Here is a 27,979-nt window from a genome sequence, read left to right on the forward strand (position 1 = left end):
AAACATTGCAGCAGTCAGTATAGCGAGCAGATCTTACTAGCTAAATCGACTAAAAATCCTTCCGCCTTCAACAAAAAGTTAGCTGGATGTGCGCTTTTATAAGATGTTCGGTTGAATTGTATTCAAAGATTTTTGTAGAACGCCGAAGACGCTAGATTCATCACATATAGGCTAGACGGCCTACATCTTACGCACAAAAAGGCGCAGCCTCTACACGCGCGAGTCTGCACGCGTACGTTTTTAACAACAAGGTTTCTTGCACTAAATGATGAGGCAAATTTGTGCGTGTGCGCGAGCGTATTCGATTGAACTGGCTGGTCGTTTCATGAGACTTCTTTGCCGTAAATATAAAGGGTAACTTCGAAAATAAAACGGTGTACGAGAAGCGGCTGTCAAGATTTCATAGATATGGAAAATATTGTATTTTTCATAGTTGTAGCATTTATCATACTACATGTCAATACGGGGGATGGTCGTGAGTACAAGTGTAAACGTTGCAAAGATATTGTAACTAACAATTTAATCCATTAAATTTGGGTGGTATATAGGTATATTACAGGAGGACTCATTGTCAAAAGATTAATATAGGCTATGTGTTGAAGTGGTGACGCGTACTTATATAGTATATACTTCTGGCAAGCCAAGACATACATTGTCAAGCGCTTGGATTGTCTTCAGGCTGTATAGTAGAATAATTACAATAATTTCAATGATCCGACGAAGAACAGTGTTGTAACAAGTCAAGTCACTGACTCGGACTTGATTTGGCTTGACTCGGGCCGGGAACAAATATGACTTGCATCGACTCGAGTCAAAACGAAATTGGCATATATGCCAAAAAAATGAAGTGTTAAATTTGAATCGTAAAGTGTTGAATTTAACACCCCACCCTGTTTGGATTAGGGACAACACCCACCGGGTCAAATTAACACTTCAGAAGTGTAACATAATATAACACTTTGCGAGTGTTGCCTTAACAACACCCATACAAGTGTCAAAATAACACTTCCTGGTGTTGAAAGTACACTACAGGGAGTAAAATTAACACAATAAAGTGTTCATTTGTTAAAACTTCTGGGTGTCAACATGACACTTCACGAAGTAAAATTAACACCATAAAGTGTTCATTTGTTAGCACTTCTGGGTGTCAAAATTGCACTTCAGGGAGTATAATTAACACTCTAGTGCACATTTTTTGGCCTTCTGGGTGTCAAAGTTCTGCTTCAGTGAGTAGAATTACCACCATATGGTGTTCATTTGTCATCTGTGTCAAGATGATACTTAATGGACTCTCAACACACAATAGTGCTCTCTCGTTTATACTTCTGGATGTATATTTAACTGCTGGTTTGTAAAGTTTTCCATGTTTATTATGTAATGCAAATACAATACTGTTATGTAAAATTTTGCCAGAAAAGTTTACATCGCACCCGTTTAGAAAATATTTTATACAGGTTTTAGGTTAATTATTACCTAGTAATTAGGTAAACAATATGGATGCATGTTTGAATCGCTCACAGCAGAAAGTTACATTTAAGAGAGAGCAAAAAGCAATGACAACACAAACAATTCAGAATGTGGGATTTTCTACTCTACTACCTTCCTATTCCAGAGGTCCATTTATTATATCCCATTAAATGTAAAACGAACAATTTAGGCTATAAAAGTATTGTCTTGTGGAATTAAGTCAACTTAAAAGTGCCAACATTTTCAAATGCTACAGTGCAGTTACTTGGTCTTTATTTTTTTGCACATGCCTTTTGTTTCTAGATTAAAGACAAAGAAACAACTCTTCCCAAAGTCAATTTCAAATAAGCAACAACTTTAGAAAAATTCTGATCCATGGGATGAGAAAACATGGAGTGCTGTGTATGATGACTGCTACACTACAGTGACTATGTCTTTGTTGTTGGCAAATGCCTTTTGGTATTCCAGATTAAATGCAAGAAACAACTCTTCCCAAAGTCAATTTCAAATAAGCAACAACTTTAGATATATGCTGATCCGTGGGATGAGAAAACGTGGAGTACTGTCTATGATGACTGCTACACTGCAGGTACTTTGTCTTTGTTGTTGGCTCGTGCCTTTGGTATTCCAAATTAAACACAAAGAAAAAACTCTTCCCAAAGAAAATTCCAAATAAGCAACAACTTTACATACATTCTGATCCATAAGATGAGGAAACATGGAGTTCTGTCTATGACAACTGCTAAACTGCAGTAACTTTGTCTTTTTTGTCGGCACGGTGAGCATAAAAATCTCGAATCTGGTTGCGTTTCACACCACCAGGCAACTTGTAGACAACTTTTTGGAAAAATTCCCAGGCACCGAGACTTGCAATTTGGTATATTTCAGATTTAACAGGTAGAATAATTTGAAGCAAACATCAATGGCTTCATAAATGTCCTCTGGGGTAGGGCATGTCTCTGGATGATCACAAATGACTGCTTGGGGTGTATTTTGCTTCCTCCAAGAAGTTACACATATTGCTGAGGTCTTTCTGAAATCTTTTGCAAATAGAATTCCAAGTTGATGCTTCCTAAGTAACAACAAAGAAAAGAAAAGAAAATTCCCATCATAATGAAGTTGTGTTAAAACCTTCTTGGAGCATAAGCAGTTTTTTACATGTACCCCTCACAAAACATGAACATTCCTAAAAAAAATGCCCACAATTTAATCAGTTGTGATTCTAACTTCTTCAAGTACGTTTGAATCTAGAAAGCCAGATGGCCTATAGTGATTACTTGTCAAAACAGGAACTTGCATTAAACTTTCATAAGACAAGAAAGGCAACTTTTATAACCAATGCATCATGTTAACAATGCTTAAAGCAATGCTCACTCCCACTGCAATTGTGTAGATTGATATGAATTATAACAGCTAGATCACTTCCATAAGATAGCTAAATTATAGTTGTGCCTAGGCTTAGGTCTAAAAGTATCACCAATCCACATCAGCTTCGGCCTACTTGCTACAACTTACAAGCTAAAATGGCAATTAGTGGTAATTATATATTGCATTACATGAATATATGTTTATCCCTTATTGAACATAGTACCAGCGTGTTCTATAGGCCCATGCCCGATGCTATTTAAAATGCATTGTCTTGAAATAGCCTAAGTATACCCTACTACTACTAGTACTAGGCCTAGGCCTAGTAGTACTACTTAAAAAAGTGACTCGCAGGGTATACGAAGTTACGGTTAACGCACAAAAAGGAATAGAATGCACTAGATTACAATAAAGGCCTAGACCAAAGTCCTCCGTCCGTCCGAAGGCAATTCCGTTTAATGTTTACTTGTATGTAGGCTACACTGATTCGTTGACAATTATGAGTTGACTATGACAAACAGCAGCTAGCCTATTATATTAACTTATAGGATGACTTTAACGTTAGGTCTACGTAACGCAAGCGATTCAAATGCATTCGTCTACCCAGCTTAGTCGTGGGTCTCTAAGCATATCTCGTTCTTGTCACGTACACTTACATAATATCAAAACATACCTTCGAATTTTTCAATCAATTCTTCCAGGCCCCAGTCTCCTATAACGTCCTTTTCATGCCATTGTAGCTCGTTATCGCACACTGAGTACGTAACGTTTTGTGGCTTGAACGTATATATGGCTGTGGTTACTATAGTACATTTAGTAACGATAAATGTCGACAAACTGGTACAAGTATTGCTAGGTACGGTAAATGTGTGTTCACGGTACGGTGGTACTTACACTAAGAATCCAGCTGACGGGAGGTTTGACCAATCAGAATACTCGAACTGAAAGTACACTTCTGCAGGTGTTAAAAAATTCACGCTACATAAATTATGTAACCCTACTCAGGGTCAGAGTAACCCTTCAGGTGTAGGGTGAACGGCTACACCTGGAAAGTGTTAAAATTCAACACTCCATTTTTTTGCGTGTATAGGATAGGCCTAACTTGTACTCGTCGAGTTAAAGTCAGAAGCTCGAGTCATTGTAAGAGATTATAGAGTCTTATTCTTGAAGGATATGCAGGAAGTACTGTAAGTTTGCCGCATATGCAGATATCTGGAACATTGCACAACAACACAGTGACGGTCGCAACTTTACAAAGATAATAAAAAATGTTTATACAGCACTCATTCCGAAATTACATTCAGTTTTGATGTTATAAAATGATGTTAAGCTTATACCGTCCTGTAATAAAATACTTTGCAGACTTTTCCCAGCTGTTCGGAATCTCTACCTCACAAGACAATAACAGAGATGAAGTGTCAAACGCCTCCAGAAAGAGTGAACAAGCACCGGAACGTCACAAAAGATATGCTTCACAGGCAGAGGTGAGCAAAAACGATTTGCCTGCTTCATTTTGCAAAAGAGTCCTCTGTAAGGAAGTCTGTAACAAGCTCTCTCTAAGAGTTTGAACAGGAAGCAGTGGTGTAGCCAGAGTTGGGGGGGTGTGGGGGGGGGGGGGTCAGCTAGGACAAAACGCGGACGACAAGATTGGCAAAAGCAAAATAAATATCCACGATATATGATCATCAAATGGTTACTTCTTTATAGCAGGGTGTGATCTGCCTCACAGAAAGTTTTCCCCGTTAGCCACTATACGCACAGAATTAGATTCTCTGAAGCAGCTAACTTTGATGTAGATTTAGTGATTAGTCCTTTAGTCAAAGTTTGGTGCGTCGTATGGTACTTAATTGTCGCTCTAAATGCAACATCTCCATCTGGATAATACATCAGGTATGAAATACCTTCGTGTACCTATACGTTGTAAATGCTTGATTTCTTACTTATATAAAGTGGCTTAATCGATGGGGATAGGATAGGGGGGGGGGGGTAAATTTCATGTTGTTCTCTTATACGCACAACGCTACTTGGTGAAAACGAATGCGATCGATCTGGGGCAATATATGTTGTACGCTTTACGACCTTGTGAAAACTGTTCCGATTGGTTCAGTAATTTTATCTGCCGACTCGATTGTCTCTTGCTACGAAATCAAGTGACAGGTCGCAATCTAATAGCTAAAAAAAAAGATAGTTTCATGTTTTTTTGAATTACATAAGTATTTAAATGCTTTCTCGATATGCCAGGAGTAGTGTCAGCAATATCAGCAAATGGTATTGGCTTAAGTGTTGGTAGATCTTGCAGAATTTCTTTAGTTAGCACTAAGCAGAATTGGCTATTAAGGACCTCCGCTCTTTCTTTGGCTTTTGAGGCCGAGGCGACCGGCGCTCTGGAGAGGCCTAACACCAAAAGCCTCTCGGCTAAAAATGTTAAAATTAGCGGTCAGCAATACTATTATATTGAGGTACCAAGGCCCAGATGCCGAGACAATTTTCAATTCGCACTTATCGATTTAATTGCTATTGTATCAAGGAGTCGAAGCAATTAGGCTAACAATTGATATTTACAGGGGCCAACCCGCATATAGTTTCACATTATTAGGCTCAATACTACGTTCTTTCTCCGTCTTGAACATGACCTCCCTGATAAGAGATCATTAAGCATCTGCGACCCAAATGGAAATATCAATCTCCCCCCCCCCCAATTACCTGGACCCGACCCTCTCCCCCTCTGATTACCCCAACCAATCCCCAGCTCAACCCTAATTTGAGCAATCAGATACGGTACGGTCGACGGTAGTAAATATTTAATGATATAGAACGAGAAACATGTATCATACCGTCGTACAGAGACAGATACATATTGAACTCTCATTACTCCATGAAACTTCACGGCTGGTCAGATACTAATATCATAATTATAACATTTCTTCGCGACACTCCAGTGCACCAGGGTAACGTTGTCTTCGTTCTTTGAATCCACAGTTGAAAGAGGAGCAGTATGAGGAGGAAGATGGCTGGTTTGTCTTGAATTTGAACAGCGTTCTCTGTTTCTTTGCTATGATATTTTTCACAACTGGGATGCTGTGTACATTATACTTGGCATGCTTTAAGGACAAGCCCAAGGATAAAGGGATGGTCGGGGGTTTCATGGATCAATTTCGGTGAACTGGAAGTTACTCCCTATACTACATGTGATAAATGAGAATCTATAAAGTCAGGGTGCGGTGAACAGGACTGAAGTGAAACTGGCATCTACAAGCTTCATCTAGGACGAGGAGAAAGACAGGAAAGTGGAAGGTTTTTGGTCAATTTAGATAGCCATACAGTAACTTTGCAGATTCAAACTTTCTTCTCAATATCGAAGCTTGTGCTTTTTGTCCTATGACGTTATGCCTTGTAGTTTTGTCTAAGGTAGACACTGTTATTCACATATGATGTCATTTCCTTTCGCCAGGATTGCATGGATTGTCCCGGATTTTATTTATATAAAAATACACAAAAGTTGAAATTTTGCGAAAAATTAATTTATAAAACGCAAACGAAAAATCCGGTCACATTTGACATGGAGCTAAAGTTGCTTTTTCTGTACGTTGTAGGACTCTACATGTACCTGATCGTTATAAAAAAAATATCGTCAAAGAAGATTGTTAGGCTGTAAGAGATATGTTACCGAAGGGATTGTAATGCACAAGGGATGCAAAGCATGTTTGATCGTTTAGTTCAATAATAGTTTTCCTTTGCATCCAATTATTTCATCAGTAACGATGGATGGTGGGAGCTGAGGGTGGGACTGACAAGGGTACTGTAAGGGTCATGCTGATTGTTTCCTCATTACTTATCTGGAGCATTGCAAGGCCACTGCTAAACAACATGAGTTGGGGAGGGGGGAGCGGGGTTAGGGGTCTAGAAGTGTTGGTTTTCTACACCATCACTTTCTATTATATTGGTTGGAAGCAATCCACATTACATTAAGGAAGTTTTTCACATTTGTACTTTCGTCAACCTGTTCTTGTATTAAACTATTTAAGCATGTCATGCAAACAGAAAGTAAATGAATTAATGTAAATAATAATTGCTGAGAACATTAAAATGATCTTGTTTACGAGACAAAAAAAATTATGATAATAATACTTAACACTGAGTCAACTCTTTGCCACTCTTATATTTCTCCCACTCCATAAATAAATATCTTATGTCAGCAGTGAAGTGTACAGATCAAAACAGCCAAATATAAAATACCATGTAGACAATATGTGAAGTGTACAGATCAAAACAGCCAAATATAAAATACCATGTAGACAATATCAAATATAGAAAATATGGATACAAATAAAACATTTCCAGATCAAATTATTTGGATATTCTGTAAGCTTCTGTCAGTAGAACCATAAACCACAAACTATGGAATTAAAAGAGCACCAAACAAACGCAAGGCATTTTGGAAGTCTCTGACTTTTCTAGTTTCAGTGTTACAATACATTTCTTTGGGAAGTATCAATATCTTTGGACCAATTTGTCACAAAATGTATTCAACAATCCTTAAGGTATAACTTAAAACTGTTACAAGAAATTTTGAAGAAAAAATATCGAATTAGGTGCAATTCTGGTATGTTCTTGTAGTGGTTTTCACTTTTAAACCTTTCAAAGTTTAATATTGCAAAATCTTAAACAATATGATGCATATTGGCCAACTCAGCTCCTCTCTTCAAATGTAATCCATTCTTTATAACAAATCCTGTACAAAACAGCATGAAAACACCTTAGCATGCATCACTGATATCCCAATACCACTTTTCTTTGAATCTTTGGCATTATTTGCAGACAAAATGTTATGTTTTGATACTGATCCCTAGGTTAATTGTGATTAAATTGGTAGTCCACCCACATTGATGATAAGCTGTTAAGATGTCATGGTAAATCAAAAAGGAAAATATAAGCACAAGGATATGCATCACTTACATTGATATACTTAATTTAACAACACCTTAAAATAATTAGCCTCTCTGACTTGTCCTTTCATATCCCAGTCTTAAACAAGTTTATGTGTTTGGGAGTGGAGGTGGGGTTCCTTGGTTACATTAAGTATCAGAATCATCAAAGGTAGTCACTTATTAAATATGCTGTTAACTAACATACATCAGATCCTCAAATATACATATACCTAATATAATCCAAACATAAAAATATGTATTTCAGACTTAATGAAAACACAAGTAAACAAAATCCATGAATATAAAAGTTAAAGCTGAAATTAATTTAATATAATACTAGCATGATAATAAATCATAGCACAACAACAAACTGGCTCTTCCTTTGTTCCCCCTCCCTCCCCCACCCAACCTGAGCTTTGTGTAAGAAACCTATAAATTAAGAGTTGCCTCTCTTTTGTAAATGGAAAGTACATCTTTGTAATGACACAGAATGCTTAAATGCATGGAGGTTTTGGTGATATCAGTACACTAGACTGCTTGTTCACCAGAAATAGATTTTAGCAATGTCCTGAACCACTGTTCTGATGTACAATTACACTATGGCGTGATAATCACAGTCCAGTGAACTGTAGGTGGCAATACATACCTCCACCAGAAACAATAGGGGTATTGTACTCAATGTGATGCATCCACAAACCAAGTATGAGAAGTATCTATGACTCCTACCTTGAGATATCATAGTTAAAGGTTTTCGATATTTGAGTCAGATCTGCCATTTATCCAATTCCTGATGTCACAGAGCCATTTCCAGGTAAAATCAATTTTTTTGCTTGATAATTGTTACTCATTTTTCTAAACGAAAGGACAATTCTTTTCCCACTAAAATCAATGTCAATTTGTAACTGATGTGTAGAACTTTGATATTTCAACAAAGAAAATCCCAGACACTACACCCAATGAGGAAAACAGTTGAAGAAGAAAATAAAGAAACACATTACATTCCAGTCACAAGTGGCTCTGTGATTCATTTTAGACTTACTTCCAAGTCCTCTTTCATACATATGAAGGAGACTTTTACTTTAAACCTTGTCTCTTTGTCTGATTAGAAAAACATGATTTTCTCCTGCAAACTTTGTTTTCAAATATACTTTCAAATGTAAATCATGATATTAAATACACTGCAAAATATTTCAGAATGCATTGAAAATAAACTTGGGTGATAGTCCAGTGAGTACATGATCTATATACAAGCTTACATACAGAAGTGGATTTGACTTCTTCTTTTGTAAATCTTAAGCTTAATTAAAGTAATTAAATATACTATTATAAAGTAAACATTATGTCCTTCCTTCTCATTAATATGCAAGTTATCAGCACCCAAAACAAAAGGCTTCCTGAACACAATACTTCACAAAGAATAACATCTGTTCAAGCTTACCTTCTTGAGATATCATGTTTACAAGGTTTTCAGAATTTGAGCCCTGCTGACCTCAAATGACCTTTGACCTCCACCAAGAACAATAGGATTCTCTACTAACTATAATGCATCCACATACCAAGTATGAAAATTAATCATGCTCTTAACTTGAGATATCATGTTTTCAAGGTTTTCAGTTTTTTACCCCTGATGAACAAATGACCTTTGACCTCCACCAAAACAATAGGGTCTTCCTTTCAATATGAAATATCTACACACTACATAATGTAAATCTTTTTTCCTATCTTGATATATCGGATTAACAAACTGGGCGCCTCACAGACATATATACATACATACACACACCATCATGATTGCGTTAGTTACGATTCCCATCAAAACTAAAGTTCCCTTTAGTTATTTAGAAAGTGCCCTTTTGTTGCATTTTCAATTGACAATCTGGTTTTTATAATACAGCCTGAAGTTAAACGATCATTAATGTACCTTTATGGAAAGATATTCTACCTTTTAAGCCACCCAAGTTTAATGATAAAAAATAATACTTATTTATATAGCGCATTTACCGACAGCCTCAATGTGCTTTACAAGAAATGAAATGAGTACAAAAATACAGCATAGTAGTACAAACACTTAAATATACACCAAAGGATCGAAAAATAACAAGGTCCAATGAGGATAGCATGTGAATATAAAGTGGGATTTTAAGACGATTTTCAAATTGTCTATGGTAGGGGCTTTCCTACTGTGGGTGGGGAGAGTGTTCCAGAGTTTGTGGGCCACAACTGAATGAACGCTCACCGTATGTTTTAAATTTTGGTGGCTTTAGGAGAATACCACTGTGAGATCTGAGTGAGCGAGTTGGAATTTGTAAGGTGAGTAAGTTGGAAAAAGAGTTTGGGGCAAAACCATGGATGGCTTTGCAAGTAAGGGTTGAGAAGTTTGTACTTTATTCTTTCAGAAACAGGAAACCAGTGAAGTTGGTGGAGAACAGGTTTAATGTGGGATCTGTTATCTGTGTTATATGCAGTGAGGCAAGGTTTGTCAATGCCAAAATCAAGCATTAAAAAGGTGCAAGACACAACATTGGATTTACTGGTTGAAATAACCACATTTGTTTCTTTAGGATGCTGTTCACTGCCAGACTGATAATGACACGACTCAACCACCGTTAAGTGGAATATTGTGGATGGTCGGGCAGAGAGTACTACCATTGATTCAAGTTGTGTTGGTTTCAGTCAGGAAAACATAAATACATACTCTATGTCATCTATATCGATTTCAACGGTGACAAAAATATTGATATGCTCGTTCTATGAACCGTGTTTACCTCAGATTTTCAAAGATTTTCTTTAATTTTAATATTCCTTACATGAAGCTCTGATATTTCATAAACATTCTTATACTAGAAAGTCCTACTATCTTTAGGCCACATTGAATTTGACTTTTAACTAAGCATACTAATCTAGTAGAATTTGTAACAATAAACTAGAATTGACATATTCATCAACAACAAAGTAACTGATAGGAATTGATGTCATCTGTGATTGAGTACAACAGATCTTCTTCATACTGCTCACCATACAAATAGTGACCCATTGTACATATAACAACTAGTATAAACCTAACTATAAGTGACTCAAGCTAAGATAGCTAAATATGTATCACAATCATCTTTTATTAGTCAGCCTGAAAAGGAATTATTTGACTGTGGTATTTACAATTGTTTTTATTAGTTTTTGTATTTTGAATGTCATATGGAAGCTCTAGATTTTTCACATCAGTATCTGTTATTCTCTGGCAAAAGGATCACCATGTATATATATGCTAATACCAGCACTGAGTACACAAAGAATCTTACAAAACTATACTGACAATGCAAACATAATACTCGCTAATCTTTGAATATTCTTAACTCTTACATTCCTGTGTCCAATCAACATATGCATACAAATCTACATTAACAGAACGAAAGGGGTGACGTTCTACGCCCGACTGACACATTATCAGGTATTTTCATTGGAAAAAAAAATGTACAGTAATCCTGTTAGTAACATATATAAAGTGTACATACATCCTGTTACTAACATATATAAAGTGTACAGTCATCCTGTTACTAACATATATAAAGTGTACATACATCCTGTTAGTAACATATATAAAGTGTACAGTCATCCTGTTACTAACATATATAAAGTGTACATACATCCTGTTAGTAACATATATAAAGTGTACATACATCCTGTTAGTAACAAATATAAAGTGTACAGTCATCCTGTTAGTAACATATATAAAGTGTACATACATCCTGTTAGTAACATATATAAAGTGTACATACATCCTATTAGTAACATATATAAAGTGTACAGTCATCCTCTAGGAGCCATAAACTACTGATCTAGCAAAGATCTATTGCCTACAATTCTAGCAATAGGAACAGCATATTTAGATAGGGCTCTCAACAGGCGGGTAGCGAGGAATTTGCTAAGGGAGGGGCGAAACTGTAGGCAAACTATCAGAGCCGTACATACGGCATTGCAAACTACTATCTAAGCGTAGGGCCACCATGGGTTGGCGCGAAGGGTACAAGAAAATTGTCGCTGAAAATGCCTCCCAGATCGCTGCAAATGGTACTTTACAGGCCTTCTAAGTTGCATCTTAGCATTTTCTCTTTTGAAATTACTAGCGATATCATAAAAAACATGCAAAAAAATATGCTCAAGGGGGGGGGGGGGCGGCGGCCCCTCTACGTGCCTGGCTTTTAACTAGTAGTAATATAATGTGGAATATGTCACATTGTTCGCCACCAAAATATCCTTTAACATCAAAATAGCATTCATTGTTAGTATGCCTGAAATATTTCTGGCTAAGTTCCGTGATGAATGAAAGTGATACTTTAAATAATTTGAGTCCTACTTACATCCTCTACTCACTAGTTCAAGGTGACCCATAACAGTACTGTGTATATCTTACATAAAAGAAAAAACTAAAGAAGGGACTTTTGTCAAACTTCTTGCAATTTAGGTTTTGTTACTGGGTTAGGAAAATAGATTCCACAAGAGAGAAACCATATCCATTAACCTCTGGACAATCTTACCAGCAAAAATACAAGAAGCTTTGTATGTATGTATGTATGTATGGGTGTGTGTGTATGCGTATATGTACGTGTGGGTGTAAGAATGTATGTGTGCATGGGTATTGCTGTGTGTTTAACTAGAAGAAACATACTTGCAAGAACAAAGCATACGGTTTAATTAATGTAATTAAAGTAAATGAGTGCTGCATATGAAAGGTAATTGTATTTAATATTAGTACTGTAAAAAATTAATGAAAGGTGTAAGGTGATTAAAGATATTTGGATACCAAACAAACTGCAAAAACTACAAATCAAGTGCAATGAAAAAATACTACTACATAAGTGCACACTCCTATGACTATCTGCTTGGACTGTCCTGTTACTGTGGTTGACATGTTGAATGCATTCATATATACATTACATTCAGAAGACAAACTATACAATAAGTACTTCTAACTTTACTACTGTTTTCAAAAAAAGTTTTGCAAATAAAAAAAAATAAAAAAGGGGTCGGATGGGGGGGTTATCTTTAAAGATGACCTAAATCTTATTGCTTAAGATAAAATGTTATGTTTTTGTGTTCTTCAGCCTCTCAGGTAAGGGATAATTAAACAGCTCATAGTCCTTAGCATATGTCTGATATAAATCTCTCAACTCTTTATCAGATAAAGTTTTGTAGAAAGATGTAAAAATACTCTCATCGGAACTGTTGGTCGGACTGCTGTGATTAGAAGATGGGAACGACACATCTTTGTCAGCGCCAATGACTTTAAGTACGAATTCAGAGTCCTCTTGTAGAGTTTCAAAGTGTCCGAGGATTGTGTAATCAATGTCACACGGTCTACATTGCCTATACTGCAGATTCCAATGTTTGTTAAATCCATGACCAGAATTAATGAAGTGAGCAAATTCTGAAAACTTTAGGTCATACGGATCTCCTTTTTGCCAAGTGCTTCTATAGCGAGAGAGGATATGCCCCCCAATTTTCGCTTGCCAAAACTTAGCTCTTTCAAATGTTGAGTTAGGGGAGAGCTTGTTACGAAATGCAGAGAGCACCCTTGAAAATGGGTCTCTTGAAAACATAAATTTGGTGTAATTTTGAAGGATGAACTTTTGTTGATGTATGGGATATTTCCATAGCTGCTTCATCCATCTTCCAGACTTTGAGTTAATTGTCCTCTGGGAGAACTGATCAGTGGAATCGGCAACACCATCCAAAACAAGGAGAATGCTCTTCCAGCTAGTGCATGCTACTTTTGGGATAGAGCAATAGACAAACTTGTACTTGTCGTTGACCCAAATGTTCTTGCTTGGGCTGTCGTAGCTCTCATAACCCATTGAACTACATGCACTGTATAACTGAGCATGTCTCTTTCGTTGTGTTTCGAGATGGTTGTCAAAGTAGGGACTGTTTGTAGAGTATGAATCTGTCAGCTGCAGAAGAAGAAGATAGGAGAAGAAGAAGATAGAATCAGTGACTTTGGAAGGCTTACTGACATCACAGTTACCGCTAACTGGGGAATAGCAGTATAGTTCAATGTCACATATTAAATATGTGCAAGAAACCAGTCTTCAGGAGATATAAACACACCTATGTAAAGAGCAAATTGACTCCGCAAAAAGCTTCTAAGAGTACAGACCTGCAGCTTACAGGATGAACTGATTCAGAAGATAGTCAAGATGTTTTCCAACACAACAGTTTGGACACTTTTTCTTCTCCAAAACTTACCCTGATAAACCCTGCCAGAAATAGTGTGTGGTTTCTCACACCTTATTTCATCAACAAACTGCAGTGATCACCCGATAACAAGGAACAGTGTAATCAGAAGACATTGAAAGGGGAGGTAATCTGCAGTTAATCTAGGTTCCTAAATTCTGAGCCAATGGACAACAACAGCCAGTCACATGTTTGCATGTTTGCAAGTGCCAACTGCTTATTTCACTAACAACTGGATTGTCTAATTAACAAAGTAAATGTCCACAGCTTTCACTCAAGTATCTCAAAGAGTCACCTTAGGCAGAAGTTGAGTTGTCATATATCACGCCCAAGATGAGAGGAAACGAAACAATTAGCTAATAGGTAATGTTTCAGCTGATTTTCAAGGTATTCAGCTTGAAAATGTGTTACATCTTTGGAATGCTGCTTTCAATGCTAAATTGACCACTGTTTTTTAAAATATAATAACTGAACCAATACATGTTCTTTTAGTTTCACATCACAAACAATACTCCACTGGACTGACCAACACTACCATATTGTCCTTGAAAATTTCTATAATTTATTGAAACGTCGTTTGAGACCATAAAAGTTGTTTTACACATTGAGTTTTATGTTCCATCCGAAGGAAGTGACCTAATGACCTCTGTGTTAGACTTAGTTGTACAGCCACTTTAATAGATGAGCCTTAGATGTTTAAAGGATAATTTCTCAAAAGGTTACAGTGGTGAAGAACTACCACCTGGCAGTAGAGCTTTCTGTTTTATGTTCCATCCAAGGAAGTGACCTAATGACCTCTGTGTTAGAATTAGTTGTACAGCCACTTTAATAGATGAGCCTTAGATGTTTAAAGGATAATTTCTCAAAAGGTTACAGTGGTGTAGAACTGGCAGTGGCGCTTTCTGTCAACTAGAACATTTTGTGCCGAACGTCACTTTTTTATTATTAGCTACGTCTCATACCATTAGCAGTGCAGTACATATGACCTGCTTCATGTTTATGTATGGGTGAAGGACCCTAGCTCTTATTCTTGATATGGGAGGCCATCTGAAACCAAACCTACGCACGCCACTGACCTAGTACTTTACTAACAGGATTTGCTGACTGCTTTAGTGCCATCCATAAGAAGGAAGAGGTTTACAAAGCGTAATTTCAAGGATGAAATTTGTTTAGTTTCAAACTGAAAAGTAACAAACTCTGATGAGTGCATATCTTCAAAGTGGGGAGCAGTTGCCATGACAAATATACTGCCATGGTAACCTAGGGTGTAGTCCTGGCTACTTGCACTGCTTTGCAGAGCTCTGAAGAACTGTATGTCTGCATGCTATGATCTTAATCATAAGATGTTCAGGATTCCCCAATGTAAACACCGGCAGCCATCGCCATCAAACAATTGTTGGCTTACCACCGACTGCTAAAATATTATATAGTTTCATAGGAATTTGTGTACTGGGCTTCTTAGTGATCAAACCAATAGCTTCTCGACTGGTAACCCAATTTAAATAGTGACCATTATGAATACCTTGAAACATAAAATAGCTAGAGATGACATACTGTAAAGTCAAAATATTACTATTCCACTGATTTATAACATTTCCACCGATATTTTCAGCATAAATACATGTTTAAATTCCTTCAAGCTCTTCATCACCTTTATGTATACAATTATTGCAAAGTTAAGTCCAGCCATGTTTATGTCCACAAGTACCTCAAGCTCATGATTCAATAAATATTGCTGTGATTCTATTGGTCCAAAGATAACACATCAATTGTTATTGGCATTCACAATTAAATCAATAAACAAAACACTACTTACGCCCATCACATTCCTAACAATCATAATATAGGGAAGTTTTCTTGCAAACACATTATTTCCTCTTTACCAAAAAGGTCGAACGTGGCAATTTGCTGATGACCAGTTCAGGCATTGCACATATTGCTAGCTAATACAAAGGGTACACATACTCTTGACATGAGGTGCTTCTGGTAAGAATCTTCAATCACTCCTCCATCCTTAGAAGCCGTTGAATCCTTCCAAACCTTCAACACTGAAATCTGTTTAAGTTTTGATACGTTGGAGTCCTTTTGCCCTTCTGTCATTATAAATAAAAAAAGGTACACTATATATGACAAAATTGAGCAACTTAAAAAGTATAATTCAGTATCTTTGGTCAATGTATTCCCCATTGATAAAAGATGATATTCATGTTTCAAAACAAAGTAATCACTCATTGACAGTGTTATTTAGGCACATCAGTTGTCAGAGCATACTACTTCTAGGCTTGAGATTATTGAGGGATTTATCTGCAAAATGACCCTACAAACTACCCTACAGTCAGTGGTTAACTTGCCATACATTCAGAAAGGAAGGACTTTAAATCTAGCATTCAATTTATGAGTCATCTTAAAGGGTACATGTTCCCCTCACACCTGAAGAAACTGCTTTTACTCAGGAATAGCAATATTAAACAAATGACACTAATCCAACAAATATATTTTCAATGACAGACTGAACATGTAAGCTATTAACCGTTGCCAATGATGCACAAAACTTCCTTTTGCAAGTGGTTTATAATGGAAACTGTTTAGAATCATAATTAATCACAATTCAGCCCTATTCCCCCAACATTGTCATGGCCAAAAACAAGTCTACAAAGGTATGTTACTGTGATAAGTTGTTATCTCATGTGTGAATACAACTCCACTGGTTGGATAAGATTGGCAGAAATGGGGCAAAATTTAGCATGCTTCCTGCACTACTGACAACCAATGTAGCTATACGCTTCATGTGAACTAAATGACCATTGACTTTCATGCAAAACATAAAACAGTACCTGAAATTACCATTGACATGCCACAACAAGAATAAGGTGATTGTTTTTACTAAGACGCCAGCCCTACAGTATGTATCAATTTAAATTACATGTTGGAAGTTGGATCCATGCAACCAAAAAGATTATGAACATAATGGCAATACCTTTTCATTTTGAGTGATTGTTTATAGCTATAACTTCATATGACCTTTGACCCCTGTCAAGCCACCAAGTTTCTAGCATTCATCAAAAATGTAAAAATTTAAGTATAGAGTTTGATCATGCTGCAGCTCTTCAGCTGTTACCCTTACCAAGTTTTCAGACTTTGACCACAAGTAACATTTGACCTGAAATCTAAAAGGTATTTGCTCTCCCCAAGGAAATCTACACACCAAATGTGAACTTTGGCTCAACAAGCATGTTTACAGTACTTGAGGTATTGCGTTTATCAAGATTTCTTTTTTAATACTCTCTTTACTTCATGTCACCGCTGACATCTCCCAACCCACCCCTCTTCCCCCTCCCCATATCCCAAAAACAACAACGAAGGTCTGATACTGATCGAAAGAAAGGTATAAACTTAGAATAAAATTTGACCAAGCTGTATTTCTGGAGTCTTCCTACCTACAGAAATGTGCTACAGTATGCAGATAAAGAACCTAACAATCTCTATAATCCCCGAAGTATAAGTAATTTTCAAACCTTTTTTAATACTGGAAGTGACATAATTCCTGTCCAAAGTAAGGTCTGTAATTTCTGCTCTCTGGTAGACTTGGATGATACAGAGCAGAAGGACAATGAACACAAGAATGCCGACGTAGCTCTTGGCATTCATTCTAGCTTGGTTTCAAATATTCCTGAAAAAGCAAAAGCAAAGGGGAAAAAATGCAAGTGACGTAAGTTTTGAAAATATATCTATTTACATCAGCTGATGTTCATCAATTTTGTAAGCTGACCCTTAATAATGAATTACAGAGGAAACATACTTGTTTACATCTGCCAATATCTGGTGAGACTTTTGGCATTCCATAGTAACCTTGACTTTGTATCATGCCAATGTAAGGGGCAGAACAAGCCTTTTGTTGTGGGTTTAATGTGCACGGAGAATAATATGCTATGTGCACGGAGAATAACATGAAACAAGTTTGGGCAGGCATGAGAATGATGAGCAGCTATACAAATGATATTAGTAAAACATCTCAACTACCCAATACATCTGTTGCTAATAATGCAAATGAACTAAATGCCAATACATCTGTTGCTAATAATGCAAATGAACTAAATGCGTTTTACATTAGGTTTGATTGTCATGATTTCTCTAATGAGGCCGACGAGCAACATAATTTATCATCCAGTCACTGGACATATCATGCCCCGTTTTTAACTGTAACTGCAGATGAAGTACGTCATGAGTTCTCCAAACTAAATTCATGAAAGGTTGCTGGTCCCGATGGGTTGCAACCCCCTGTGCTGAAAAATTGTGCTAATCAACTTGCCAGTATATTTGCAATTATTTTTCATCTTTCATTTAGTACCCAGACAATACCAACTGTATGGAATCAATGCATTATTCCTGTACCCCAAAAAACATATAAATTGTATGAATGATTTAAGACCTGTAGCACTGACCTCAGTGGCAATTGAAACATGTGAGCATCTGGCTCTTAAGTTTTTAAAACCCATTATGGACCAGTATTTAGATCTGATGCAGTTTGCGTACAGGTCTAAGCATAGTACAGAGGATGCTATTTTATTTTGTCTCAAAAAACTGTATTCACTTCTTGATACAAATTTGGGTGATTTTGTAATAGGGTTGTTTTTTTTATTTTTCGTCTGCTTTTAATTCAGCCACGCATTTTAGTCAATAAGTTATTAGAAATGAATGTACGCCCTGATTTCATTGGGTGGATTTTTAATTATCTTACCAATAGGTCACAATATGTTAATATTAGAACATCTAATAGCACATCCAAGGTTATTATATCAAATACTGGCACCCCACAATGTACAGTTTGAGCACCATTCTTTAATATTCACTCTGTATACATCGGATGCAACAGCAACTCATAAAAAATGCTCATTGGTTAAATTTGCAGATGACGCTGCCTTATTGGGTTTGATAACAAAAGATAATGCTACTGCCTACCTAGAACAGATACATTTTCTTGAACTCAAAATCAATAAGACCGAAGAAATGGTGATTGATTTTTGGAAGTCCAAATGGATATTCAATGATGTCATTATGAAAGGAAGTATTGTTGAAAGGGTAGATAATTATAAATATCTCGGGTGGTGATAAATAATCGACTTGCCTGGCGTTATCGCATCGATATTGAAATGAGGAAACTAAATTCTAGGATGCATTGCCTGTGTATGATGGAGTGAACAAGAAAACTCTTTTGACACAAGCTAACAGCAATTACTTTATAATAATACACCAGGCTCACCAGCTGTGCACATCTTACAGGATATGCAGTATCCATGCATGGCACTGTAAGCATATATAAGGTTTATCTATCACTCCGGGGGGGGGGGGGAAAGGCAGAAATTACTAATCTTAAAGGTCATCAGTTCACCACATATATATACTGTACTAGAAAGAATGGCTACTGTATACTCAAGCTCAACATTTCAACAAGCCTTTTGCAGTACTTACTTTTCTAAAAACAGAATTTATTTTGTTGTAATCCCCCTAATTTCTAAGGAGCTACATTTCACCCTTACCGCAAGGAACACAAATTGTATTTTTAATATTATCTGAGAGACATATTTAAACCTCCAGTTGGGAGTCAGTTGGTCATACCACCATATTTTACCGAGCAGTTCAAGGTCATTTTTCAGAAAAATGTCACAAAATAGCAAAAGTAATGTGACTTGATTGTGATCTGATTATGATCTACATAAGGTAAAAATGAGCATGAAATGAAATTTGTTGATTTCACACAGAATACCCCAGCATGCCTCACTCAAATCATGGTGGGGGTGGGATAAACATGTACCTTATGTATCTATAGAATACTTACATGAAAAACAGATCACTCCTTTCACATTCTGTACATAGAGAAAGGCTAACAATCCTGAGGTTTCATTGACTACTATTCACAGAATGTGAGCTGATCTCTGGTATTGTGCACAAGTCTCAATATGTTCAGATTTGAATGCTGGTTGTCAGAAGTAGCTACACTGTACTGTATGTAATGTATTGTCCTACACTCTATATCCTCAGTGTAATCTGACCTATTTCCTATTATCAGATCGTTCTTGCTGGTAGTATAGTTCCACATAGTGTGATGAGCAAAATGATTTGTATAATACACTCTACCGTTCCTGAATACATTCAGCTTGTGAATGACACTCTACAATGTTGACTAATCTTATCAGGGGAAAGTCTTCTATCATATGCTGTGCATACTTCTCCACAGTTTATATTTGCAAACCGACTTAACTTCACAATGGCAAACATAGGTACATATACTTTACAGATTTTGGCATAAACCAGGAAAGTTCTAGTAAAGAGCAGAGGAATGACTGTCATACAATTTGCACAAAATAAAAGAGTCAAACAGTCAGAAGAATAACAGGTTTGAAATGTATCCACTAGCAAGGTGACATTTTAATACAAATTATTCAGAGAGATGTGGGTATAATTTAATGACACAAACACTTTTGTATATGCATGTTTGATAACAAGCGTACAAGGGAGAGGTCCCACACCTTTTATTGAATGTGGGGAAAGTGGATGGAGCATGTGTCAGCCCCTCTCCCAAGTTTGTAACTAGAGATGCACTCCACTGCATCTGTGGATCATTTAGATGGATCCTTTGAATGCACAGAGCACAGTGCCATGCAATCAAATGATATTAACAGTTCCACATAGAGCTACCACATAATCTTTGAACTATCTTGGGGATTATACAAAATGGCTTGGATTTGGAATAGTCGTACTAAACGTTTACAAGACTCCCAACATTTTGAATCGCCTGTCGGACACATGTGAAAGTACTTTACTTGAAGAGTCGTCCAGAAGCCGACCTGCTTTCTGCACCTCCCAGATTGCTAGAGCTTCCTATGCTACCGAACAGGAAACAGCCTTATTGCCCAAACATAAATTTAAATATAATGGAACCAAATTGGCCCGCATTAGCAGAGAAACAATGTCAATCAGCTACTTGATTGAACTCTCAATTGATTCAACACATCTGTTTTACTAAGATTATTGTGGGAATTCTGTGTTCAATTGTAATGTGAACATTCATAGTAGGCTAAAATTAGCAATTTGGAGAAAAGCATGTGTCTGCTATCTTTAGGTTTCACTTCTGGGCATAGCAATAGGTTGCAAAACACATCTTCATGAAATGTTGTTTGCTATGAAAACTATTCTCTCCCAATTGCTTTCCCCAATCAGCCACCCTTCTACCATCCAATCATGATGATGACAAATCAGTATTACTTTGTATATAAATCATAATTATACAGCCATTTACACTGCTGTTACACTGCATTGCTGCCAGAGAATGCTGATGAGTTCTACAGCAGAGGTGGACATGGAATCCATCTTGCTGGCCACAGTACAAAATAAAACACATCCATTTCAAGGCCTCAGAGCCTAAAAAGTGTATGGGAGCAAAATGTGTTAACATGTACAGCACTGTCTATTTGATATGTTGAGAAAAAGAGCTGTTATACAAAACTCCTAACATTCTTTACACAATACTCATACCACATTATAGGTTTTCACAGGCTTCATCGACAGCGTTGGAAACCTACTGTACCTCTGGAGTGCCGCAGGAAATCTGCGCATGGGCCACACCTAAAGCCACCTTCTATATGGTCTACAGCAACATTAGTACAGGCACAATATGAGTAACTAATACATTAATTAAAAAAGTCATTAAAATCAATTAGTTTCTTTGTTTTTCATCAGCATAAAGATTTGATTGATTTAGACTAACTTCAAGAGAATAAAATTATACAATCTGAGGATACATTTTCTTGGACTCTTTATTCTTGATCCTGACTGCCCAAGTCCTTTGTTCCGTACATCTAAGTGTGAGTCCTGGTTCTGCACAGCAAAGTCTGAGTACTTACTCTAGTTTTACAGCACTGGCACACACACGTCATCCAGATTACATTGATTTACAATTTTTATCATAACCAAACATCCTTCTTGGGTTATGTTTACAACTTCCTGGTTGACCAGGAAACATAACACTGTATATGATTTCAACTATTTATATAAAAATATATATGTATACACTTATTATTACAATATATGTGCGGTCTCCCGATGGATACATCCAGGGCAAGCACTTCCAAGGACTTCCTGCTAGGAATATCGCATGTTTACGGTACGTATGGGAAGCCATTTGGATTTTGTGCCCTGTTGATAATATCTTCAAGTTCTCAATAAAGATATGCACATTTTCCTTAAGTTCAAGTTTGCTATAAAATCTCTAAACACTCTCATATACACGAGAAAATGACAAATTATCTTTAAAACGAAACAAATAAATATCGCAAAAAAAGAAGTCTTTCTCTAATTTAAAGAAGTTAAATACAGTGCAACTTCAAATGAAGTGAAGGTACCCTTCATTAGTATTAATGATTTAATTCTACGGCTAATAGAAATATCTTCATATCAGATTAGAGATATTTGCAGTGTCTATCAGAGTTATCTTGAAATGATGAATTTAGGCAAACTTTTTTGAGTTGTTGACATATATCATAGTTCAAGAAAGGAAACTTTTTAATTAATGCAAGTAATATTTCCATATTACATAGCTTTTCTAGATTCATGATACGATATTCATTTTGAATATGCTAAATCACTGAAATGCTTAAAGACTAAACTGATGACAATGTTAGCTGCTTAGTGCAGGCCATAATGTTCAATTTAATAAATTGTTTGATAAATTCTAATTATAACTTAATCAAACTATTTGTTGGAGCTATTTAGAAACTGACCTAACGTGTTAGATTGTGAAGTCCTGCCACTTTATATTTAAAACATCCTTTCTGAACTAAACAAGAGCCAAACGGACACTATGGTTCCTAGATTAGTGGAATATTAAAGCACTGTTTGTCATCACCCAATATCATTATATTTATGCCAACACATACAAGCTAATAACCAATAACTTAAATCAAAGTTTGGATATATTCTGACTTAAGGTTGTGGAGTTAGTGCAACTTTAAAATTTTGGTCCCTCCCAAAGAAATTGGAACCTATAAAATTTTGAGCATTACTGGTTCCACAAATATGTGACCCAGACAAAGTGGCTCAAAAATATATTTGCCCTCATAAATTCAACCTAGAGCTTAAAATGTGGGCCAAATTGTTCCAAACAGTATTGGGCCTCACCAATTCGAGCCCAAAGAATGTGTGCCACAATGCATTTTAGATGGCAATACAATTTGGGCGCACCCGGCCCAAAAATGGTCCCAGATGGCCTACACATTCCAGTTTTTTAGTTGCAGAGTTATTGCAATGTAAAGAAAATGTGGGCCGAAATGCATCTGAGATGGAAACTAGAGCAGCAACACTGCAGTGGCTCAACCCATCATCTGTAGAGGAAACCAATTCAGTGGAGGGCTGCAATGAATCTATAGTGCAGTGTTGTATGTATGCATTGTTTAATCAGGGAGCAGCTACAGTACAGTAGCACCTCCCTGGTTTAATTACAGCATAATCAGGTTACACTGATTAGCAAATTCTGCCCTGAAAGTAATTCTAACCAATTAGTCATTGCCACCAAGCTTAGACCACTTCCCTACTCAGACTGATTCAGGATAAGGGGTCATACACCATCAGGACAATCGGCACACACAATTGGCATAGGAAGGATCTGCCTGCTGATATGCAATTGCTTATGACTTCCGGCTATTCTGCACCCTGATGCGCTTCCTCCCTCCAGATAAAGCTCACTACCACATCCTTTATCCACATATCAAAGGAGTGAGAACTCTCAAAAGAATGCTAGTGCACTGAGAAATGATGAAATTGCAAAAAATTACCACTTTCCTTTATCCAATCATATATTCATGGAAAAGTTGTATTGCCATCCCAATGTGGCACCTTCACTGCAAATTTCACAAAACTCAGCCTGCAATTGTAGAAGTAGACTTTTTAGATAAGACAGACAATTTTTCCAACTATAGTATCACATAAGCTCTACCCACAATTGGAGGATTGAGCTTATAACCTGGTGCAGAAGTGGCACACATGGTTCTTACATATTTAGGCCTACATACATGTACCAGAGCATTAACCAACAACTGTGTACCAGGTTTGGCTACAATCCAATTTATGGTCATGGAGTTATTGCAATGTCAAAAAAGGTGGGCCCAACTGGTCCAAAATATATTGGGCCCCACAATTCTGGCCCAAAGAATGTTTCCCAAAAATGCATTTGAGGTGTAAATTAAATTTAGGCCCACCCAGCCCAAAAAGTGGGTCTGGAATTTGTTGGGACCCAGATGTTCCACCAAAATTAGGTCTTCATTTACCAGCTATAAACAACTGTATACCAAGTTTGGTTACAATCCAACTTAGGGTTGTGGAATTCCATTTGACCCCATAACCTCATTAATATTGATAAGGTAGGCACCAAAAACAATAGGGAACACCTCACTATAATAATTGTCTCCGCAAAAAGACTTGCATGGCTTTAGTTACTGACATATATGTACATGAATGAGGTTGACACTAAATATATGCAGATAATGGCACAATGTTGTTATTTGAGTACATTTTTCAGACAAACAATTTTTAATATAAACTACACTGACTAAACTTATCCGTGGTTGCTAACTACAACAAATTTACACAGCCCTATATCAAGAAAATATACAACAGTTGAGTGTCTTTTAAAGTTCACTGCTTACTCTCACTCTCTCTCTCTTTGTTATATTCCTCTGCACAGCTTATATCATGCAGCCCCTTTCTATCTCCTGCATCCCTTTCTATGGACTTCTTCATTGTCTCACTCCTGCTCATTCCATTTCTGGCAGCAAACTTTTTTTCTAAGGTACTGTTAGAGTACATGTGAGCTATATTGCACAATCATTTGAGAGTATTTTCTGTGACATGGTACATCATATCTACAAAGATCTTGTAGAAATGCACTTGCACAGTAGTGTTTATTAAACAACGTACTGTAGTATGTACGTAGCCAACATACTTACATACGTGGTTTGATTAGGACTTGTGCAATGGAGTAAATCCATTTGATGTGACAGCCACATATTAAGAGAACATACTGCATAAAAGTTTAATTATACAGCTGAGCAGGGATATGTACCTAACTTGCATCCACAAAACTGAAGCTAGAGCTCTTCAAATAACTGGCTCTCGACGCTTGAGTGAACCTCAGACATATGTTGGTGGCGTATATTGCAATACAGTACATAGTCATAGTGTAACATACAAATGTCACAAGCACTGTAAGTACTACTGTACATAGTACTTCACAAAACACTGTTGTCCTGAATATGCGATGCAATAGGTCACTAGAAAATTACATGATTTGTTAATATACTGTAGCTCCCATTGACTAACAGTAATGCAGAAAAAAAAGTCGCTTTCTGGCTGAGCTGAGCGTAGGTCAGAATCTAACTATTAGATTTCTTAAGCAAAAGCTAGGACTTTTTGTTCATTACAGCTAAGATTAGCTAATTAAGTAGATAATAAATCAACACTACATTGATATCATAGATATCTGGTCCAGAACTTTGCCACAGTAAATTAACAGTTGATGGACTGCATCAAAAGGTATCAATAAAGATATAATTAATATTTCTTTCCGCTTATATTTTGAGCTATGGATCCCATGGAAGATAACATGATGTGAACTATGTTTCATACCAAACAGACTAGGACATTTAAACCAGAAAGCCTGCAGGCTTTGTGGCTCCTTGCCATATATATTTTGCCCAAAATGCCACTTAAGTATATGACAATGTAGAGCAAACAAGTCAAATTTGTCCAATAATTCAGTGTTACCAGCAGATCAGAGATTTCCAGCTCCATTTTTGTAGCACTCACTTGTGAGCATCAACCAATTAATTCACTGGTAAGGATTTTACAATACAAAGCTTTAATTTCAAAATGTTTCAATATCCAGACAGTGCAGTCTTCCTACATGTGAAACATAGACACATATGTTTTACATATGAGCGAATGGATGTTTTCATACACCTATTTTGAGCTAGCAAATCAGATTTGCCACCAACCACCCATTTGACAATTGTTTTTAAGGAATGAGATTTACATGACATTATACAATGCACATGAAATATTTTCATCAATAACTGATGAAGCCAAAGTCAAAATCACAGAGAATAGAGCCAATTTTGAGACCATTTGAGATAACCTGTGGACTCCTTGACCCTCAGAGTGTGAAAACTGACGACCGCCACTTGAGTGTGTTTAAATCACCCAACACAAGAGTATCAACAGTTTGACACAGATTTCAATTCAGGGCTGATTGTATATGTAATGTTGACTCTTATTCAGACCTATACATAGTGAGCCTCTTCACAAAACTAACTGAACTAATACTTAATATAATGGAAGAAAATACTTAAGTCATTAAAATATGTGGTTACCATGGTAACTGAGTCCAAAATTCAAATGTATATACTATTTAGTGCTAAAAGGCATCTAGGCCTAGCTGTTTAACCGCATACCTCCCCTTGATTGACACTCTGCAAACTTGGTACCTAGAAGACCTGTGCAACTTTTACAAGTTTGTCAAAATACATGCAGAACAAGAAAGGTCTACACAATGGATTGAGGCCAAAGCTATATATAGGGGTTATAAGACAAAACCTGTTTTGTTAATTCAGTGAGAAGTTCCTGAATGATGGGTATGAAACTTAAACGTGTCATTATACGGCCAATCAGATGAGCTATGCAACTTCATGGGTTGCTATCTTATTTAAGTTTCATAAAATCTATCCCCCTAGGGTTAACAAATTTCTTTGGCTGAAAAGAGGGGCATAGTGTCTTAGTTTTAGCTGTGCAATCAGTGTGTAAGAGGGAGGTTGTTCATTATCTCCCAAAGTATGGCTAAAAAGCTATATTCATCAACTTACCTACAATCAGGTAAATAAGCACCCCTTATTTAACAGACTATCAGGTAAAATAAGCACTTATGCATCCCTTACTCAACCAATGCCTGGGTAAATAAGTGAGAGCGCAATCATTATTGAACCAACAATCAGGTAAACTTATTTTAAAACCGAGGATCATGTACATTTAGCATCCCTTAATAAACCAATGGTCGGGTACAAAAGCACCAGTGCATTGTAACCGACAGTCAGGTAAATGAGCACCATTCTTGCAAAAATGGGACATCCCTGATTTATCAGGACCTACTGGCTAGCCTATAACATAAGGCATATATGCCTAAGCATGTTAAAATCTGTATTCTAGCCTTAGTACTGTGACTGAGTATGAGGAAGATACGTCGTGTGACAAGACCACTGCTTATGTTAAGTTTCAACATCCTAAAAAGTGATGGGCCTAAGCCTAAGTCAAATTAAATCTTTACCGTTTAGGATTGGTCTAACTTGGTAAGTCAAAAGTTAGGCCGTACTTCAGGGCTCAGGCCTAAACTAAAGTTACACTTGGCCTACGTTAGGGCTTGGCGATACCTCACATATTAGTTATTACATAGTAACAAAGTTACTCTAGGCTAGGCTGCACTTGGGACATTTTCCTTAAAATGTAAATGTCACTGTAGCATTCTCTCCGTGCAAATAAATTCTTAGAATCTTACATTGTTCGGCATACGGTACTACTCATATGTGCCTGTGACACGTACCGAGCGAATCCAGTCCAGTGGAAGATATTAAATGTGGCCAAAGTTTGGGCAGTTGGTCTTCATCAATGATGGTGAACTTCTACAACAGGACTTCGGAATAGTATACGGCAGAATACTTCAAAGAACGCAACTTAGAGTTAGACAGAACCCGTCATGACATACCGCATTGTTTATTATATTCTTCTTGTGGCAAACCGAGTCAGCCTTCTAATTCTACGTACTAATATTATGATACTGTGAATGATGCGGTTGGACGAGTCTTCTAATTATTGACGCCCGCACAAAACAATACATTGGATTAGCAAACATACTAAATACTGTAGACCGCTGTGAAGTTAGTTACTATATCAAA

At 36.8% G+C, this 27,979-nt stretch overlaps 2 protein-coding genes across 3 annotated transcripts; one reads left to right on the plus strand and one right to left on the minus strand.

Annotated features, from left to right (window-relative positions):
• Positions 1 to 315: 315 nt before the first annotated feature.
• On the plus strand, positions 316 to 7,023 carry LOC139967062 (uncharacterized). Its single transcript, XM_071970740.1, has 3 exons — positions 316 to 475; positions 4,195 to 4,316; positions 5,812 to 7,023. The coding sequence occupies exons 1-3, from the start codon at positions 409 to 411 to the stop codon at positions 5,992 to 5,994; spliced, it is 372 nt and encodes a 123-aa protein (XP_071826841.1). The 5' UTR covers positions 316 to 408; the 3' UTR covers positions 5,995 to 7,023.
• Positions 6,974 to 27,965, minus strand: LOC139967061 (carbohydrate sulfotransferase 11-like). 2 transcript variants are annotated; one of them, XM_071970739.1, is made up of 4 exons: positions 27,628 to 27,965; positions 17,504 to 17,658; positions 15,954 to 16,081; positions 6,974 to 13,705 (listed from the first exon to the last, which is right to left on the minus strand). In XM_071970739.1, the coding sequence occupies exons 2-4, from the start codon at positions 17,634 to 17,636 to the stop codon at positions 12,839 to 12,841; spliced, it is 1,128 nt and encodes a 375-aa protein (XP_071826840.1). In that variant the 5' UTR covers positions 17,637 to 17,658; positions 27,628 to 27,965; the 3' UTR covers positions 6,974 to 12,838. The 2 variants fall into 2 exon arrangements, with proteins under 2 accessions (XP_071826840.1, XP_071826839.1); XM_071970738.1 differs by having other exon boundaries at positions 27,583 to 27,963.
• Positions 27,966 to 27,979: the final 14 nt, after the last annotated feature.

This window comes from Apostichopus japonicus, chromosome 4 (assembly GCF_037975245.1).
Source record: "Apostichopus japonicus isolate 1M-3 chromosome 4, ASM3797524v1, whole genome shotgun sequence".
Taxonomy (NCBI): Eukaryota; Metazoa; Echinodermata; class Holothuroidea; order Aspidochirotida; family Stichopodidae; genus Apostichopus; species Apostichopus japonicus.

What these genes read in the sequence shown, in the direction of transcription:
- LOC139967062 (XM_071970740.1), top strand. Translation starts at nt 409, where the DNA reads ATGGAAAATATTGTATTTTTCATAGTTGTAGCATTTATCATACTACAT. An exon ending in TGTCAATACGGGGGATGGTC is followed by an intron (nt 476 to 4,194) that starts GTGAGTACAAGT and finishes AATACTTTGCAG; the next exon opens with ACTTTTCCCAGCTGTTCGGA. An exon ending in GATATGCTTCACAGGCAGAG is followed by an intron (nt 4,317 to 5,811) that starts GTGAGCAAAAAC and finishes TTGAATCCACAG; the next exon opens with TTGAAAGAGGAGCAGTATGA.
- LOC139967061 (XM_071970739.1), bottom strand. Translation starts at nt 17,636, where the DNA reads ATGAATGCCAAGAGCTACGTCGGCATTCTTGTGTTCATTGTCCTTCTG. An exon ending in CACTTCCAGTATTAAAAAAG is followed by an intron (nt 16,082 to 17,503) that starts GTTTGAAAATTA and finishes TTATAATGACAG; the next exon opens with AAGGGCAAAAGGACTCCAAC. An exon ending in AGAAGCACCTCATGTCAAGA is followed by an intron (nt 13,706 to 15,953) that starts GTATGTGTACCC and finishes CTTCTTCTGCAG; the next exon opens with CTGACAGATTCATACTCTAC.